The sequence below is a fragment of the Marmota marmota genome, unplaced genomic scaffold, assembly GCF_001458135.2.
Source record: "Marmota marmota marmota unplaced genomic scaffold, marMar, whole genome shotgun sequence".
In the NCBI taxonomy this organism is placed as follows: domain Eukaryota; kingdom Metazoa; phylum Chordata; class Mammalia; order Rodentia; family Sciuridae; genus Marmota; species Marmota marmota.
In genome coordinates, this window is record NW_026000079.1 from 660,855 (window position 1) to 680,592 (window position 19,738).

The following is a 19,738-nucleotide window of genomic DNA, read 5'->3' on the forward strand; positions in this document are numbered from 1 at the left end:
CCCTTGTTACATGAAAGGGACCCTGTTACAGGAGAGGGGGTGGGGAAGTGCTACTTGGTTCAGAGAGAGAACCTCTTCGCAGCTCTTTACAATCCATGCTCCCGGTGGGCCTCATCTTCTCTGAGATCATCTTCCACTTGTAATGCAGAGGTCTCCTTGAGCGGTCCTGACTTTGTCCATGCAGTTACACTGCTGTCTACACTGTACATTCCAACAGAGGTGAGGTCATCCTCCAGGGGGCAGATATTGGTTCTTGGGAAGGTGAAGAAAACAAAAACCTTACTTTTTTTTTTTTAATGTATGAAGCACACCTATACATATAGCACATAAAAAGATGCACACATATCTGTGGGTATTAATATTTCATGGAGGAGGAGGGCAGCTGGTGAAAAAACACTGGGGCTGTGGCTCAGTGGTAAAGCCTAGCATGCATGAGGCACTGGGTTCGATCCCCAGCACCACAGGAAAATAAATAAATAAAATAAAGGTATGTCCATCTGCAACCAAAAAAGGAAAAAAAAAAAAAGAGCCTAAAAAGCCTCCTTAGGGGTTGATAATGAAAAAAAAGGGGGGGGGCTGGTCTTGAGTTCCTGATGGCCCATTTCAGCAGTCCCTAAAAAATACCAAAAGATCCCAACTTTCCTAAGAACTGTGAACTAGGAGAGGCACAAGGGATGCTTTAGTGGATAAGACAAACATCGGGCCCTTACATGTTAGTAGGGGCCGGGCACATTGGCTCACCCCTGTAATCCCAGTGCCTCCAAATGCTGAGGCAGAAGGGTCACAGTTCAAAGCCAGCCTCAGAAATTTAGCAAGGCCCTAAGCAACTCAGGGAGACCCTGTCTCTTAATAAAATACAAAGAAAAAAAGGCTGGGGATGTGGTCCAGTGGTTAAGTGCCCCTGAGTTCTAGCCCTGGTACCAAAAAAAAAAAAAAAAAAAAAAAGTTAGATGGGGGGAGACACAAATGCAAGCAAGAACATGGAGAAAATATTCACCAGTTATGATTTAAAAGACATTACAAATAAAAAGCGGGACCTCTTTGAGTACAAAGGGAAGGATAGCCTTTCTTAGAAGGGCCTTGCCTTTACAAACAGGGATTCCTATTTGTACGCTTGCTCATTTATGCCTTAATTTGCACAGTTCTGGGCATGACTTAGAGGTAGCCCCCTTTTGCTAACCTGTGTAATTCTACTATTTTCCCATTCAGAAGCTCCATGCCAACTTATGTGAAAGTGAAAGACTCTTTTGCAACTGCTCTGATACCTTGACTTTGCGTGACTCTTTAGGAATGCCCTTAACCTAAGAAGGGCCTTAGCCTAAGTAACTCCATTTTGAAATAAAACCCCAGTCCCAGGGCTGGGGTAGTGGCTCAGCCGTAGAGTGTTCACCTAGCACATTTGAGGCCCTGGGTTCGATCCTCAGCACCACATATAAAATAAATATTGTGTCCAACTACAACTAAAAAATAAATATTAAAAAAAAAAACAAAACTGCAGTCCCCAGCAGGCATGCCTACAGAGCCCTCCCATATGGTCATCAGGCACAGCCTGATAAAATAAGTCATTTTCCACAACCCTGATAAAACTCAGGGTGAAGTCTCTGTCATTTGCCTTCGCCCTGATAAAAGCAAAAGGCGAGAGATCGGGGCACAAACCACCAGACCAGCTGATAGGGATTGAAAGGGTGGTCAGAAGCCCCCAAATTTAGCATAAATGATGGGGCAAATGAATAGACATTCAGCCAGCCAGCACTGATGCCCACATGCACGGAGAGCCTAACCGGAGAGCCTGATGAGGACCTGGACTGACATCCCAGCTCTTCCCATCGTCTGCCTGATCCTCTGCACCATCCTCACGGCTCTCAAACTCTACAGCCACATCTTGACCCTGGTGAGCAAGGCAACTTCTCCTTAAGACCCTCTCCTCAGCCAGCCGCCAGCTCCACCCCAGGAGAAGCCTCCATCGGTTCCTGACCTGATCACTGGGGTCTGAGTGAGTGTGCACCCGCTGGACTTAAGGCCTAAGAGCCTCTAGTTCTGGCCCTCGAGCTCAGCTGCAGAGGGAATGTCTGTCATGAGCCTGTCATGATTAAGAGTGTTTGCAGTGCTTAGAATTACCTTACAATTGTTTGCTTTGAATTGATCATGTCTCTTGCAGTGCCCAGAATTAAGGATCGTCATTTTCTTGATTAAGAACCTATAGAGTGAAATTGTGTTGAGTGATTTGAGTGAATAAAGCATTGAAAGGGGCAGAAGCGCGTGAACATTCTTTATTTCTCCCCTCAACTGCGTAAGTGGCACTTTTGCCCATCGTGACCGACTCTCACCACCAAACGCATCAGAACACTGAGCTGGTCAAGCACGTCCGTGCTTGATCTATGTTAGGCACCTCACGTGGACCTAGAGGATGTATGAATTTGAAGAAATGCTGGGGGTGAGGGGAAGTTTTTTCCATTTGAGAAATGACAAGCTATTTGAATATAAACAAATGTATGGCTTGGCATTTTCAGAGACCCCAGGCACAGCTTTGGAAATATATATATTGTTTTTCTGAGAGATCTGAACAGTTGGAAGGTGGCCCTCAATATATGAAAACACACAGCTACCAGGGCTGAGAAACAGACATCACTTAGGAGGGCTGTCATGTTCGTGTTTGAAAACCCAGGAGTGAGACGTGACACCAAGTTCTTCTACTTCCCCTTTTCTAATTTCTACCTATCTTATCTGAATATGACCTCCCATTTTCCTTTGTAGATGGGAAATAAGCCTGCCTTTTGGTGAGACAGACATGCCCTGCCTGCAGCCAGGCCTGGTTCCCATGTTTCTGTGGCTGTTGCTGCTGATCCTGGGTGAGTAGAGGGACTGGGATAGGACAGTGGCTTCAGTTCCTACAGTCAGACAAGGGAGCCTCTGTCTCTTCTTTTACATTGGGGTTCATAGACAGATAGCAAGAAAAGACAGAGAAGGCCTGTGTTCCCAAGACAACCATAAAACTCCAAATACAGCCATCCGAGGAAGCCAAGTATTTTGGCCCTTGGTTTTTGTATCTCTGTTGGCTTTTTATTTTATTTTTTTTAATCCTATAGGAGATTTGGGCTTAAATTTCTGCCAATCCACAGCTCTAAATTCCTTCCTTGTACAGGTCCCAACGAAATAATTTTTCAGATAAGCAGTAGCTTCCCAAACCTAGGTGAGTGAGGAGGCAAGGTCTACTGAGAAACAAAACCTCCTTCTCCCCGGTTTTAAGCCAAAATTTAGCCAGAGATTTAAAAAGTAGAAGGAATAAGAGGAGGCCCAAGAAGTGAGGGGAGGATAAGCCATTTCTCCAAGTGGTTCCTGCGTGGGCACTGTGAGTTCCCGTGGGAGAAGAGAGGAAGGAAATGGAGTAAGAAGTTGTCACGCAGGCGGGTGCAGAGACGAGCCAGGGCTGTGGACGGGCACTGTGTTTGTAAAGTAAATCATAGACTAAATGTTTTCATGGTTGTTTAGGAACTTTGGGTGGTACACAATGGGTGCCAAGAGGAAAGAAGCCGTTGTGCAGTTAGGTTGTCAGAAAAGTTCTCCTAAAGCATCTGATTGAAAAGATTTGAGAAACATCGTTCTATGCTAATAACCTTTGCTTCTGGATTCCCTCACAGCTCCCGGAGGAGAACAATCACGTAAGTTTCCCCTCCTTTCTGTTCCTCCCAAGTTCTGATCACTCATCCCCTCAGCCAGCATGTTGGGGCTATTTGCCCAACACTTGCAAATGAGGTCATCAGGGAGATGCCAACATCAGTTGCTGTGCTGGGGTCACACCTGTTGTATGTTGGGCAAACAGCTCCCAACTTCTCAGTTTCTAGCTCATCCCACATTACCAGGACACCCCGGTGCAGAGAGGGAGCAAGCATGAGCAGAAGGAAGGGTAGACGCAGCAAGCAACTGTTCAGAGACTCTCGGGCCTCATCTCCTCCACCCCCGAAGTCATTTCCTCTGTGTGTCCAAGTTAGTGTTGCTACCAAAGGAAACAGGAATCGCTTCTATTCACAGAGGGTGATGCCACAGTAAAACCCTTCTATATTTCCAAAAGGAGCTCATGCCTCAGTTTCCGGTCCATCAGTGAGCCGCAATCCTAAACACAAGCCTGATTTCTCAAGCAGCCTGACCTTCTTACTTCAAATTCTTTATATATGCCTTTGTTATTGATTGTGTCCAACTTAGATGGAGAGTAGAGAAGAGTTGCCTTCCCTGTAGATTCTCCAACTAAGCAAAGTTTAAAAATAACAAAATTAAAGAAAGAATCTTGTTCATTACATGTTTAAAGTCAAGCCCAAAGTGATTTTTTTTTTTTTTTTGGAGTCTAGAAACTGCTTTTGAACAGCCCAGGTTCACCTTCATCTTGAAAAGAATGAATAGAACAAAAGTATCTCAGAGCCTACCTTCTGGACTTAGCAGTCTTTGTACAATGACAAATCTTTTTTTTTTTTGTACTGGGAATTAAATCCAGGGGTGCTTTACCACTGAGTTACATCCCCAGCCCTTTTTATTTTGAGACAGGGTTTCCCTATGTTGCCCAGGCTGGCTTTCAACTGGCAATCCTCCTGCCTCAGCTTCCCAAGTTGCTGAGATTACAAAAATGTGCCACCACACCTGGCACTAATCATGTCTTCTAAACTGTTCTGAGCCCCTGCCAAGACCCCGATCTCCTACGATATCCCCTTGCCCGTGTCCAGGGTAGGCAAAGGATGAGGAATAACAGATTCTCTCCCAGGCATTTTTCAAAGTTGTCTCTGTTCCATTTCTAACCCCAGTCCCAGGAAAATCCCCAGCTGCAAAGCTGGCCCCTCCCATGTCCTCGGCCCACCCCTCACTAACCTGCCTTTGTCTATTTCCCATTTAGAAGTACCACCCAAAGCTGTACTTCTGCTCGATCCTCCATGGTCCACAGTCTTCAAGGGAGAAAAGATGATTCTCATATGCGTGAATTACCAATTGCAATCCCAGGAAGGCACATCTTGGTATTGGGACGATGAATTGATAGACGAAACATCTGGAAGGATCCTAATTGAAACATCTGGTTATTACCAATGCAAGACCCAAGGATCCTCCCAGAGTGACCCTGTACATGTGGAATTTTCATCTGGTGAGAAAAAGGAGGAGTTTCTAAAATCAAACCACTGGGCAGAATATCTGCGAGCTGGGTTAACATGGGGAGCCCAGATGGCACTGTGACAGGCGTGGGCATGTGTGATGGGCTGGCCCCAGTGGGGAAAGCAAGAAGCACGGCAGCAGCAAAGTGTGGTGCTGTCCATTTCCTCATTCAGAGAAGTGTCTGCACCCCAGGGGCCACCAGGCAAAAAGGAGGCCAGGTCTGAATATGGTATGGGATAGAATTTCTCTTTTAAAGATGGGATTTCTCAAGGACATTTTCCAGAAATTAGTCCCCTCTTCCAGAACAAGGAAGAATCGAGTATGGAGCATGTGGAAAAATTGGTGGAGGACATTTGCAGGCATGTACAGGGCTGTAGCTCTTTTCTCATGGGGAGAACTGAGAGCAAAGAAAGAAATGACAGGGAAGAATTGAGTATGTCCTTCGCTCTTTGCAGACTGGCTGATCCTCCAGGTGCCATACCCGGTCTTTGAAGGAGATGATATAGATCTGAGATGCCAAGGGAGGAAAGAAGAGACAATACATAAAAAGATTTACTACAAAGATGGAAAACAACTTCCTGATGGTGATAACTCAGACTTCATCAGATTACATTCAGTCCACCAAGACAAGAGCAAATATCATTGTGCTGTTTCTAAGAAATTTTCTTGGGATTCTTTTTGGAAAGAAACTTCAAAATCCCTAAGTATCCAAGTTCAAGGTAATGGTTGAACACCTGTGGGTTTAGGTTTTGGCAATGAAGCTGTGAGGATCAAGGGAGGGTGTTTATCAGTGGGGATTTCATAAAAAATCTCCTTGGGCCATGGGAGGAAGACGGTCCCCACTTCAGGGTGCTGAGAGCACAGGTCAATCTGTGCCCCAGTTCCCTAAGGATTGTGTTCCTTCTCTCTAGAGCTCTTTCCACATCCTGGGCTGAAAGCCAGTCCCTCCCAGCCCATTGAGGGAGGCCCATGGACTCTGACCTGTGAGACGCAGCTTGCTTTTCAGAGGTCACATGTCCAGCTCCAGTTCTGCTTCTTCAGAGATGGCCGTACCCTGGGGTCAGGCTGCAGCAGCTCCCCAGAGCTCCAGATCCCCACCATGTGGAGAGAAGACTCGGGGTTCTACTGGTGTAAGGCAGAGGCAGCAACTCCCAGAATCACGAAAATGAGCCGGGTGTCCCGTATGCGTGTGCAGAGTAAGTGTTAAAGGGGCTGCTTGCTCTTCCAGAGCTGGGGAGAGGAGAACAGTTCAGGACACCCCCTGCCCCTGAGGTGGTTGATGTAGAGAGAGGCTCCAGCGATTATGGTATCTTTCTCTCTTTGGACTCAGTATTGGACCAACTTCCCTAGGACACTCTTTTCCATCTAAGCCAGGCAATAGTAATTATCCATCAGTCACTGGGTGCCCAAACCGGACAACTAGAAGCACCATTGACCAAATGCTGTCTGAGAAGGTCCCGATAGTGTTTTCACAGTAGACTTAACCTCACACCAAAATCATCAGAAAAGGGGAAGATGACTATGGACTGGAATAGTCAGAGAAGAATGTGGGGGCATGGAAGAGAGACTGGAGAACCCTTAAAGGACGGGGAAAGAGTTTGGATTCTGAGAAAAGTCACTTCAGGATAGAGGCAACATCCCAGTACTCTTATTCTGTGGCATATCAGAGATTCCTTCCAGATACCTGTTCATAAAATGTGATTGCAAACAACACCGGGTTTAAGATCATGGGCCTGGTGCCTGCATTTCCCAAGGATAGGAGCTGTTGTGGGAGTGGGAAGGGGTACTGATCTCTTTATAAAATTAATTTCTTCTTTCCTACTTTGGACCCTGGCCTATTGCATCTACGACTACTGGCCTATTCCTGGCGGCTCCAGACTTTTCCTTGACTCTGATGTGCTTGCTATCAAAACCCTCCCGTGTTATCTTGTGTCTTCCCAGGAATCCCTGTATCTGATGTGAATCTAGAGATCCAGCCCCCAGGGGGGCAGCTAATTGAAGGAGAAAATCTGGTCCTTATCTGTTCAGTAGCCGCGGGCACAGGGAATATCACATTCTCCTGGCACAAAGAGGGAATAAGTCTGGGCAGAAAAACCCAGCATTCGCTGTTGGCAGAGCTGCGAGTGCCCGCCGTGCAGAAGCGTGATACTGGGAGGTACTACTGTGCCGCTGACAACAACCATGTCCCCATCCTCAGCCAACGGATTACCGTCACCGTGAGAAGTGAGTTCCTGATTCCTCCCTACCACCCTCGTTTTGCAAGCCAGAGTTTAAGTTCTCCATCAGCCCTGAAGTTTTGGAAGCAGGCAAATGAACAGAGGCGAAGATCCAAAAAAAAACGACCCCTGCCGCTGCAAACGAGGCAAAATGAGCGGAAGATGCTTTGCTCCGTGGGGAGAGGACTTTGGGACGATGAGGACAAAATTCTCCAGGGCTACTTTTCTGGGTTTTAGGACAATGCTTCTGATCATTAGATTAGGAAAGTGCAGGCAGTGGGGAACACAAATGATTCAAGGGATATATCTATTTCTAAGCTCATCTGACAGCCCTTCTGTCTCCCTCAGGTCTTGTGTCCCGCCCTGTCCTCACCCTCAGGGCTCCCAGGGCCCAGGCTGTGGTGGGGGACGTGGTGGAGCTTCACTGCGAGGCCCTGAGGGGCTCTCCCCCGATCCTGTACCAGTTTTATCATGAAGACGTCACCCTGGGGAACAGCTCGGCACCTTCTGGGGGAGGAGCATCCTTCAACCTCTCCCTGACTGCAGAACGTTCTGGAAACTACTCCTGTGAGGCCGACAATGGCCTGGGGGCCCAGCGCAGTCACGGAGTGAGTCTCTACGTCCTAGGTAAGCAGGTTGTACACACAGTAGTCCAGACACAACAGAACTCTGCTGGACTTCTTGCCGGCATGGATTCTTTCTTGTGATTACACATTCCTTTATTTTCCTCTGTAAGAGGCTACAGTTCCCATATTCCCCACTCCAGAGGAAGTTCAAAGACTCCAAAATACCAGATATGCGAGCAGCGATTACTGGCAAGGAAACATCATTCCTTGCCATGATCATGATTTTCTTCCTGCCTGCATGCACCTGTTGTTTTTAAAAAGGTGGTGGAGCTGGGATTTGAACCCAGGGCCTTGTGCATGTGAGGCTAGCACTGTACCAGCAGAAGCCATCTTTCTTGCAGCCACTGTTGGCTCATATTTCAGGTCTAATCATTGCCGTTCAATGAATGGTCCCACATTCACTCTGTAACACAAAGCAGAGCTTAAGATCCTTCCCAAGCGTCTCTTGCCAGTGAAGCACACAACTTCAATCTAAAGCACTGCACACAAAGAGAACTATCTCATTTAAGTTTCTTCACCACTTAGCAGAACCAGCAATCTTCTTCTATTCTCATTTGCTGTCCTATCTCTAGAGTCATCAATGAACGTGGAATTATTGTTGCTAGTGCTGCATCTGGATGTTTTTGGGCCAGTCTAGATCAATTAGTTCCATGGCCAATTATTGGGCAACTATTGAATGTCATGCAAAGTTCCAGCAACTGGAAATACAACACAGGAAAGATAAATCCCTGTTCTTATGGGAACTTAAATTCTATTGGGGTCATCTGATATATGACAATGATAGATCAATGGATGAAGGGATAGAAGGATGGATGGATGGATGGATGGATGGATGGATAGACGGATGGATGACAGAGGGATGGATGTTAGACAGTGCTGAATAGTAACTTGGAAAATGAAGTCAGGTAATTGGGTGGAGAATAATGAGGTCCTAAATTAGATAGATATGGAACCATGTCTTGATCTTAGGCTAAGATTCAGCAATAGGAATATCCTAGACATGACCCTTGATTTTAGTTATATCTGTTAATAATGATAGCTTGGCATTCATTGATCACTTTACATACATGATTCTTACTATAATAGTTTGAGATATAATTTATTATTAGTTCTTTTTTAGAAATGAATAAACAGAGAAGTTAAAGTTTTTTAAAATCAAGATTACAGCCAGGCATGCCTTTAATAATACCTGACACTCCAGAGGCTAAGGCAGGAGGATTGCAAGTTGGAAGCCAGCCTTCCCAACTTAGCATGGCCCTAAGGAACTTCTCAAGACCCTGTCTCAAAATAAAAAAAATAAAAAGGGCTGGGAATGTAGCTCAGTGGTAAAATACCCCTGGACTAAATCCCCAGTACCTAAATAAATAAATAAGTAAAGTAAAAATCAAGACTAAAGAGTTAACAAAGGGCAGAGACAGGATTCAAACCTATGTTTTTCTGAATCCAGGTTTTTGTTCCTACTCTGAACTATGCAGAATACTCTTTTATTACAGTTTCTTGTATACATGCCTATACAAAACTGCCAATGCACTATTTTCCTCTCTCAGTTCCAGTGTCCCACCCTGTCCTCACATTCAGGATTCCCAGGGCCCAGGCTGTGGTGGGGGACATGGTGGGGCTTCACTGCGAGGCCCTGAGGGGCTCTCCCCCAATCCTGTACCAGTTTTATCATGAGAACGTCATCCTGGGGAACATCTTGGCTCCCTCTGGAGGAGGAGCATCCTTCAACCTCTCCCTGACTGCAGAACATTCTGGAAACTACTCCTGTGACGCTAACAATGGCCTGGGGGCTCAGCGCAGTGAGGTGGTGGCACTCAGCATCACAGGTGAGTTAGTGGTACCTGAACTAGAGGCCACAGTAGTAGGCAGTAAAATATTCCTCCAGTGGACAGTACAAATTCTATCAATGGCCAAGTTTCTGAACATGCCCACCAAGGTGTGGAGCATCTTGAGATTGATGCTGATTTCATGTGGAAAGGGGAAAGGGAATAAATTTTAATCTTAGATGCTGGTGACCACCTTTAACATGTCATTGTTTTGAAAATCACAAATTATACTAAAGATAATTTGAAAGGAGAAATCAGAAACTGGAAAATTACCTGCCCTGATAGATCTTAGCTCCACTTGCATGTTTTTTTGTCTAGATCCAAAATTTTGCCCTTGAAACTCAAGTATATATCTTGGCCCTCAGGGAATTCCAGGAGAAGAATTGTTCTTATGACCACAGGAGTCACTGGGGGATTGCTCCTCATCCTTGTCTTTGCTGCTACTTGGCTGTATCGCATCAAGAGCCAAAAGAAACCAGGTAGGTGTCTCTGTCTTAGCCCTTAAGGCTGTGAATTTGGCCATTGATATAATGATTTGGAGTTGGGTAGTGCATCCTACAAAAGCCAATTATTCCTTCTAAGTACTAGTCCCTCAGTTTTACAGGCAATAGTAACAAAAAAGGTAGCATAAAGTTTTCAATGGGATTTTTACCTCTTGTGTTTAATTTTAGATGAATTATGTATCAGAGCTTTGCTTTCAATTAAAAATTGGAAAATTAAGCACTTTACTGTTCTAGGCAGAACAGTACTGTTCCAAAGCCTACTGAAAACAAAAGGACCCAAACACCCCTCCACCATTTGTAACAAAAAGCAGGTAATCGTCAAAAGTGCAAATCATAAGCCAAGATATATTTGAATAGCAGTCAACTATAATGAAATTTGGATAAAACTAATAGAGAACAACTAAGAGGAGATTAAAAATTCAATTGCTGATTGTTGGTTGTACATAGATATACAATTGCCTTTTGCATGTTAATTGTATACTCTGCAACCTCACTAAACTCCTTACTTAGTTCTAATATCTGTTTTGTAGGTTTTATAAAATTGTCTATCTAGATGGCATGCTGTCTACTAATAAAGACAGTATCACTTTTTTCCAGTCTTAGCCTTTTCTTTTTCTTTCTTGATTGCACTGTCTAGGACCTTTTATGTAATGTTGAATAGAACTGGTCAGAGCAGACATCTCTGTCTTGTTCCTGATCTTAGGAAAAAAGTATTCAGTTTCTCACAATTAAGTATTTTGCCAACTGTCGGATTTTCATAGACTCACTTTATCTGGCTAAGCAAGTCCCTACTAATTCCTAATCTGTTTATAATGTTTACAGGTATAGATATTTGTCAAGTGCTTTTTCTGCATTGATTAAAATAATCATGTGATTTTTCTGTTTTCAGTCTATTAATAAGATTAACTTTGAGTGTTCAAGCCATATTATATTTCTGGGGTCTTTATCATGATGGTTGGATTTGATTTGCTAAAATTTTATTAAGAATGCTTGTATCTGTGTGTAAGAGGGAGTTGGTTGATATCTTTCTCTTCTCTTGCCTTTATAGGATTTGCTGTCAAAATTGTAGCCACTAGCTAACCCTTTCAATATCCTCCATTCTTCTTTGTGTGTTCACATTTCCATCTCGTATCATTTTTGATCTGCCAAAAGGGATTCTTCTAACATTTCTTACAGTAAATGTGCTGTCATTACTAAATTCATTTATGTTCTTACTGATTTTCTGTATACTATCAATAACTGAGATAGGGAATTGAAATCTTCAACTGCAAGTGTGAATTTATTCATTTCTTCCTGCAGTTGTATCTAGTTCTGCTTTGAGGATTTGATGCTCTTTATGAGCTGTGTGAATATTTAGAATTGTTATGTGTTTTTGATGAATTGAAAAAATTTATCCTTACAAAATGACCCTCTTTACCAAACCCCCCTGATAGTATCACTTACTTTGAAATAGTTCTTGTTTGATATTAATGTAATAATGAACTATGATTAATAAAATTATAAATATTAGCATGTTAACAAATATAATCACTGCTAACATGGTATTTCTTTCCCTGTCCTTTTACTTTTGATTTATCTGTGTCCTATGCTTTAGTGTATCTTTTTTTTTTTAATAATTAAAATGTGATTAATTCCTTCTTTTTCCCTTTCATCCAATATGAGAGTCTCCACCTTTTATGAAAGGTGTTTAGACCATCTGTAAGTTAGATTTTATTTTATTTTAATTGGCATATAATACTTATACTTATTTATGGATACAATATTATAAGTCAATACATGTACATGATATGTATTGATCAAATTAGGATAACTAGCATTTTCATCTCCTCAAATATTACAATTTATTTATTATTATGTCTTGGGAATTTTCAAGTACTTCTGTAGTTATTTCTAAAAGCATAATAAATTGTTGTAGGCCATAGTTACCCCACAGTGCTACACAATATTCTAATGAATCCCCCATCTAATCTCTGTCTAACCTCCCTCCCCACTACCTAGAAGAGGGCATTAGAATCTCACTGTTGAAGTGGATAATGTTCAAAAAGCAGACTACTCGGTCACCATGATACCAGGAAGGAGGAGAATACTGACTATTTTATGTGATCCATGTGAACAGATGGCCAGGGGGTGTTCTGTCCACCAGGTCTAGAAGAAGTGCTGTTGTTTTGATTTGCTTGTGGTGCTGAGAATCGAACCCAGGACTTCATGCATGCCAAGCAAGTGCTCAGCCATTCATTCCCTTCCTGAAGAAGTGTATTAAATAGCAGATTCACCGAGAAGTTGTGATAGTTCACCAGGAAGAGGGTCTCTGTCTTTCTCTTTTCAAAAATCTTGACTCCTGAATCCTCCACCCCATAGCAAAATTCCCTGTCCCGTTATTGACCATTTATCTCAGGAAGGAGCTCAAACTTTTCACGTATTTCTAAAAGTGAAGAATTCTATTTCTTGCCTGAATAATTCCTACAAATTATCAAAAGAGGTAAAAATGTGTCAATTCTATATTCAAACTACTTGGGTTAAAATTTTAGTAATGTAGATTGCTAACTTTTTTTTTGGTAGTTATAGATGGACAGCAGGCCTTTATTTTATTTTTATGTGGTGCTGAGGATTGAACCCAGTGCCTAATACGTGCTAGGCAAGCACTCTGGCACTGAGCCACAACCCCAGCCCATAATTTGCTAGCTTCTTGATATTAGGAAGGTCACTTAAACTCTCCAAACCCCAGTTTTTTTCATCTATGTAGTGGCCATAATAACAGTAGCTACCTTTGACAATGTAGGCAAACTGCTTAGTATAGTTCCTGCTCATATGTCCTCAGGGAAGACATGGTAAATAGCCACCTCTTTACATCTCAGTTTTCTTTTTACAATGAGGAGATAGACTAACTTCTAGATCCATCCTTACAGACAAACTGCCCAGGGAAGACACTGGCTGTGGGTGGACGTGGGTTCTCATTATTCTGAGGACAGAGACACAGGCCTAGGTCATGGTCACACACTTCCAGCCTAACTCAGGAGGCCTGGCACCCAGGAACTGGGCTTGTAGGCATCATTCAGTTATTTATCAAAGGAATCAGGGCTCGGGGTATAGCTTAGTTGGTAGGGTGTTTGCCTCACATGCACAAGGCCCTGGGTTCAANAAAAAAAAAAAAAAAAAAAGAGGAATCAAGACTGGTGTGCTTACTCTGCGTAGTGACTGGTGTTCTCTAAAACCAGTGAGACAGATAGATACAGATTTTTAAAAAGGCAAATGACAGGGATGTGAAACTGGGAACAAGTCCACACTGGGGCACGCCAGAAATTTTTCAGAATTTCAGTGATGAAAAACTGCCTTATTATAACTAAAAAGAAAAATATTTTTTTAAACTGCCTTACTTTTAAGGCTGATAAAGTAGGCTTCAACATTAAACTCACATGCAATCACCTATTAGAAAATTGTCAATTTGTCATTTTTTTCAGTCCTTGAAGTATATACTTTAATTTGTTCCATACTTTAACCAATCTTTATTGTTAGGCATGGCTCTGTGAATGCAAAAAAAAAAAAAAAATGATTCAAGTGGATAACGTTTAAAAAGCAGAGTACAGGAAGGATTAAGGGAAAACAAAGACACAGATCATGATGGTACACGTAATAATTAGTTCTTACAATATTACCCAGTTCTATGTGCCTGGATCTAGGTGGAGTTGATGCAAAGCTCTGATGCAAAGGAGGAAAGATAAGTTGAAATTGGCCAGGTGAAAGAGACGGAAAGAAAAGGGATGGAGAAACTGCTGAGTGCCCAAGTGACATGCGGTTCAGCATTTCTGCAGAGGATCTGCAGGGGTCACAGTTAGAGAAAAGCAGGGTAGAGCGTACTGTGAGAGTCGCAGTTTGATGTCAGTGTTAAGCTGCAGTCACAGTGAAGAAGTGGGTGTGGAGGAAGACCTAGGCCCCGAGTTAAATATCTTCTTGTCTCACTTCTGCTTCCTGGCCACAGCTATTTAGAATTTCTTTTCGCATGGCTGTTACGGATTGAACAATGATTCATAACGAGTGTGATTCTGGGCAGATGTCCTCCAAGACCCCGCCTTCCCTATGTGTAACATGACATGGGGACATAGAAGGTTATTCCCCAAGCTTTGCCATGTCTGAGATCTTACAGTGAATCTGACTTCGAGGAAGGAGTGTTCTGACGCAGAGCCCACTGTCCACGCTATCTCTTACCCACAGTGTTCCTTTGTTCCTTTTGTAGGAAGACTTCCTGCCACGGGGACACCTAGGTAAGGTCTCGGATTCTTGTGCTGCTTGGATTCATTTGCATAATTTGTTTATAACTACGATGATGTACATTTTTAAAGTTTTGAATGGACTTCCTACCAACCTTGTAACATTCTTACAAAATTAAAAAAAAAATGTGATCAGAAAACCAGTCCCACTCCTGTTTGGGGACAATACTGAGTCAACTGACATGCCGAATGCATGCTGTTGTCTGGGTTTATTTATCTACCTCTGAGCTCTAGTACAGAACTGACCACTGACGTCTTAATGACGTCACCCTGCATAGGGCCACCATTCATTCACTCCCTGTTTCTCTCATTCCTTCACTCATTTAGGAAGTGATACTAAATGCCAGCGTTAAATTAACAGTGCACAAGGAGGTGATATTAAGAAAAGAACCCACTTTTTTGAGGAAACTTCATAATATCTTTCAGGTAGAGTGGAGTCTTACCACACGAGGTAGAAAATTTTAAAAAAAGACAAAGGTCAAGTTACATAGGAATGCAGAAGACCTTGCGTATCAGCATTTAAACATTAATATCTTTAAAAATAATCTTAACAATTAGACAAATATAAGTTTTATCCTCTCAAAGGGACCTGAAGACTGTGTGGCTTCTGCCCTTGGACTTGGCCTCAGCTAGCTTCCCCTGGGGTCCATCTTGCACCACATTTTTTCCAATATTTTCTTGAAAGAGTCATGAAAAAGTGTCCGTAATAATTTTTTTTACGTAAATCCTGCCAGGCTCTAGGTCTTCCTGGATACCAATTTCTCTGAGACTCTGTGTAACTCACAAACATTCTTCATCCATTGTCTCTTCTTGTCACAGTTACAGTCCCAGTGAATATCAGGAGACTTCCGAGTTTGGGCCCTCCAGCATAGATTCCCAGGAGCCCCCCTACTCTGAGCAATTAGTCCATCTGGAGCTGCAGCCAGTGTATAGCAATGGTAAGGACTTCTTAAGGGACCGAGGGTTCTAGGGAAGTACCAGTACAAAGGAAGGACTGAGCAACAACTCAGGGCCCTTTCATATCCAATTTAAATATGACATACCTAACATTATAGGGATTCAAAGGCAGCTAGAAATTTGGTGGCTGTAAAGGAGTATCGGTCTGATTTTCCTTACTATGATGAAATACCCGAGACTGGGTACTTGATAAGAAAAAAAGTTTTATCTAGCTCATATTTCTGGAGGTTCAAGAGCATGGCACTGGCATTGGCTCTGGCGAGGATGTCAGGGCAGATGGCATCACAATTTCAGGAGTGCACATAAGCAGGGAGATCGTGTGGCAAATAGGAATCCAGAGTGATGGGAGGTGCCAATAAAGACCTTTCACTAGACCCCACCTCTTAGAGGTTCCACTACCTCTTAACGTCACAACACAGGGGACCACTCTTCTGATAGATGAACCTCTGGAGAACAAACCAAATCCCAAACTAAACCATAGCAGGAGACTCTCAGATGGGAAGCCCATGTAACATCTTCTGTTTTCTCACAGTGAATCCTGAAGAAAGAAACCTGATTTATTCTCAGATCAGGAGCATCCCGAATACAAACGGCATTTCAGGTGAGATACCTTTCAGACAAGTAGAGGCGAGGTGGTAGGCGGCAGTGTTCTCAGATCCAGCCAAGGGTCTTTGATCAAAGAGTCGTCTCAAATGTGAGCTTAACATGGGAGACATGGCCTGCTTCTCCTGGGCCCAGTGCCTCTTCTCTGTCCTTGCCCACGTTTCAGGACATAGCTTGCAGTGACTCATCATCCCTTCCCATGATCACTCTTTGTGGCAACAGCAGAGTTCAATACGCATTTCTGGAAACCCGTTGCGTTGGTTTCGATGTCCGTTTCTCCTTTTCAAACTCATGGGCTCCTTGGTCAGATGGACTGAGCTTCTGTCATCTCTGCCTCCTTGTAATGTACCTAATGTTTAATAAGAAGCCACTTTTCAATGAATGCTTGTTGGCTGAATAAATAAACAAGAGAGACACAAACAACTCTTTGGAAGGACAGAGGAACACACAGTGAATTTTCTTAATGCTCCACTGCAAATCTTTGGCTTCCTGGGGAACTGCTGTGTGGTTTAGACGGCCGGTCTCTCCTCGAGCCTTCTCCAAATTCCCTGTGCAAAGAGAAGTGAGTGCTGTGGGCCACTTCCTCCCAGATGGTCAATACGGCTACAGAGGTGCCTTTTTTTTTTTTTTTTTTTTTTTTTAGTGTGCATATATCTTGTGTGTGGAGGGGAAAGAATGCTTTTTTTCTGTGAGGACTTAGAAAAAGTCAGCAGAGAAAACAGTCAAGGGATGAGCAGGAGAGGTGGAGCTGACTCAGAATGCACTGTGAATAGGCTGTAAATTTGAAATGTAGAACTTAAAACTTTTCTTTGCTATTCCCATCCAACAGCCAATTCACCGCGGACGACTAGGAACAGTAAGGTGAGATACATTTCCTGGCCCTCTCTCTTCTCTGCTCTTCCTCATCTGTATTTAGGTACTTAAAATTTGTGGGTTTTCCACCAGGAACCTGTGGTCATTTATTCAGAATTGAAGAAGGCACATCCAGAGGACTCTGTAGGACCGGCCAGCCGAAGAGGCAGTGACCATGAGGACATGACAGAAAACTATGAGAATGTCTCATGGGCTCCAGCAGCCTTGGAGCACTAGCTCCTCACCCAGAGTGGCCCACAGAGAGCCCAGGGAACAGCCGTGTGCCGTGGACTAGAGGAGGAGGACCGTCTAGCCAGGGTTACAAAGGCTTTACCTATAGAATTGCAGTAAATACACAGAAATAATTCTAAGGCTTAAGCATTATAACTTCTGTTTTGCAGATGAGACAGAGGTCCATAAAGGTTAAATAGGCCCAGAGAGGCTATCCCAGGTCATATGCAAACAAAAGCAGGATCCAAATGCAGGTGTGATCGGCTCTGAAATCTGTGCTCTTAACTACTGCCCTACCTTGTTTTCTCATGACGAGAATGACAATAGAAGTCAGAAGGATCTTACGTGATACGGAAGGTGAATTACATGCTCTTCACCAAACAAGTGGTTTAAGCATGTATAAGTGATATTCAGAATGGACCTTAAGCCTGTAATCCATCCCACCGCGGAGTATTCGGCTTCTGTTCTCTCATTGTCTTGGTTTTGCATTGTTCATGGGTCTTTTTTCTCTTCCCTCAGTGATCACTCTGTGTGCATTTTGCATCAAAATGTTTTTTTTTTCCTTCTGTCAGAATCTGAATGTTATTGGCAAAATTTTCAGTCACCCTGGTTGACAGTGTTTAATGTACTGAATTCGTTGATCTCCTATCACAGGATCAATCATGCGGCCTGCCTGTAGCAGCTCCGTTGTGCCACTTAACTGCAGCACTTACAGTTTGAAGCTACTGAAGCATCAGTGCCAACCCCAGAATCTCAGGAAATCCAATGATTCACAGAACTAGAGGGCGACCGTCATGTTCCTCAGGAATTTTTTTTTTAATTTGTTCTTTTTAGATATACAGGACAGTAGGGTGTATTTTGACATATTCCATTGTTTATATATACCACATCTTCTTTATCCATTCATTTGTTGAAGGGCACCTTGGTTGGATCCATAGCTTTGCTATTGTGAATTGAGCTGCTTTAAACCATTGATGTGGCCCCTTCAGTGCAGTATGCTGACTTTAAGTACTTTGGGTATAAACCAAGATGTGAAATAACGGGTCAAATGGTGGTTCCATTCCAAGTTTTCTGAGGAGTCTCCATTACTGCTTTCCATTCACTCAGGAATCCTGGTTACCTGAGCTGACAGTGGAGGAGAAGTTGCAAAACATTAACTTGTAAGCTCAGAGCAGAACTTCTCATCTGTCCCCCAGTTGGCTGAGAAACATTGTCTATCATGGACTCAAAACAACAACATGCTATTGTGCTTAAGTTTCAGGAGAATGGACAAAAACACTTAAAATTTCTTCAGAGGCAGAAAAGGAGTAACTGAAATGGTTAGCCTTGATCACCTGGTATTACACTTCTTATAGCTTTCAAAACAATAGGCCTTAAGAAAAAGAACCTAGTGAATTCCCTGATGCATGTGAATGGATCAATTTAACAACATCATGGATTCTGCACCACCCATTGTTCATCACTTTATGTAAATAACACAAGAGCACTTGGAAAACCTTGAACTAGTTCAAGCATAAAAGTCCACAGTGTATTTCAAATTTATGCCTGAGGTGTCAATAACGTAGACAATAGAAAGAATAACATGCAATCTAAGTTGAAGTTTTTAATCTTAGCCTAATGAATTCAATCAGCAACTGAAGAAAAAAATCTATTTTTTTTCTTGTTAAAGAAATGTGTATTTTTTATTATGAGAGAAGGGCTTATATGTTTTGTTTTCATATTATTAGGGGGTAAAACACAATCCAGGACAGGGGCCTGGCCTGTAGGGGGGATCAAATAATCCAGTTGGAATCTTTGTGTGCTTGAGTTTTCTCCTAATGCCTTTCTACTGGGGGCTCCAGGAAGGACAAATTGTTCTGTTTGAGGGGGAAAAGACATGTCACTAGGCGCTTGTTGTAGGAAACCTATGATAAAAGGAGAAAAATTCTCCCATTGACTTTTGAGAGATAAAAGGTCTAGGGGAGAAAGTTAGGAGAGAGGCAGTGTGCTACGGACATTCTCCAGGGGAACGGGTTGGTGGTGCAGGTAGCACCAAGGACAGCAGCCTTTGGAAAGGAGAGAGTTGGGGACAGGTGGTGGGGGGCAGCTACTGTGCACAGAATAGTTCTGAGCATAATGGGGAACCTCCCTACCAGAAGACCTTATTCAGATCCTCAAAACCAAGGCAAATAGTGGTACCTGTACGTAGTCAGGGAGAGTCTAAGGAGTATTAGTGGAGGATCTAAGAGGAAATTGTTTCCAACTAGTCAAGAAGGTGACATTGGAGATTTTGGTATCAGGGGCATTATTAATTTCTTTCTTTGCATTCTATTTATTTTGTTTATAAGTTTATTGAATAACAATTTATGCAAAATAAATTACATGTATTTAAAGTGTACACTTGAATGAGTTTTGACAGATGAAATCACACGAACGTAATCAAGATCCCACACACTTTTATCACCTTCACAGCCCCTCACCCTTGAGCAAAGATTGTTCACTTTCACCTCCATCCCATTCAATTACTGCCATGCTTTCTTCTGTCATTAT

General features: G+C 42.9%; 1 protein-coding gene across 3 annotated transcripts; it reads left to right on the forward strand.

Annotated features, from left to right (window-relative positions):
- Window positions 1–2,623: 2,623 nt before the first annotated feature.
- On the forward strand, window positions 2,624–19,586 carry Fcrl3 (Fc receptor like 3). 3 transcript variants are annotated; one of them, XR_007351843.1, is made up of 15 exons: window positions 2,624–2,849; window positions 3,639–3,659; window positions 4,880–5,122; window positions 5,586–5,849; window positions 6,042–6,326; window positions 7,072–7,353; window positions 7,695–7,973; window positions 9,520–9,798; window positions 10,164–10,277; window positions 14,533–14,560; window positions 15,386–15,504; window positions 16,056–16,124; window positions 16,293–16,737; window positions 16,956–16,987; window positions 17,072–19,586. XR_007351843.1 is itself a non-coding variant. In XM_015502638.2 (14 exons), exons 1-14 carry the CDS (start codon window positions 2,789–2,791, stop codon window positions 17,213–17,215), a joined length of 2,220 nt encoding a protein of 739 aa, XP_015358124.2. In that variant the 5' UTR covers window positions 2,625–2,788; the 3' UTR covers window positions 17,216–19,586. The 3 variants fall into 3 exon arrangements, 1 of the variants encoding a protein (XP_015358124.2); XR_007351842.1 differs by having other exon boundaries at window positions 16,056–16,737; XM_015502638.2 differs by lacking the exon at window positions 16,293–16,737 and having other exon boundaries at window positions 2,625–2,849.
- The last annotated feature ends 152 nt before the right edge of the window (window positions 19,587–19,738 follow it).

Bases quoted from the DNA above. Each gene is read 5' to 3' on its own strand.
- Fcrl3 (XM_015502638.2), top strand. From the start codon at position 2,789: ATGCCCTGCCTGCAGCCAGGCCTGGTTCCCATGTTTCTGTGGCTGTTG. The intron at 16,125-16,955 runs GTGAGATACCTT...CCCATCCAACAG, and splicing joins GAATACAAACGGCATTTCAG to CCAATTCACCGCGGACGACT. The intron at 16,988-17,071 runs GTGAGATACATT...GTTTTCCACCAG, and splicing joins GGACGACTAGGAACAGTAAG to GAACCTGTGGTCATTTATTC.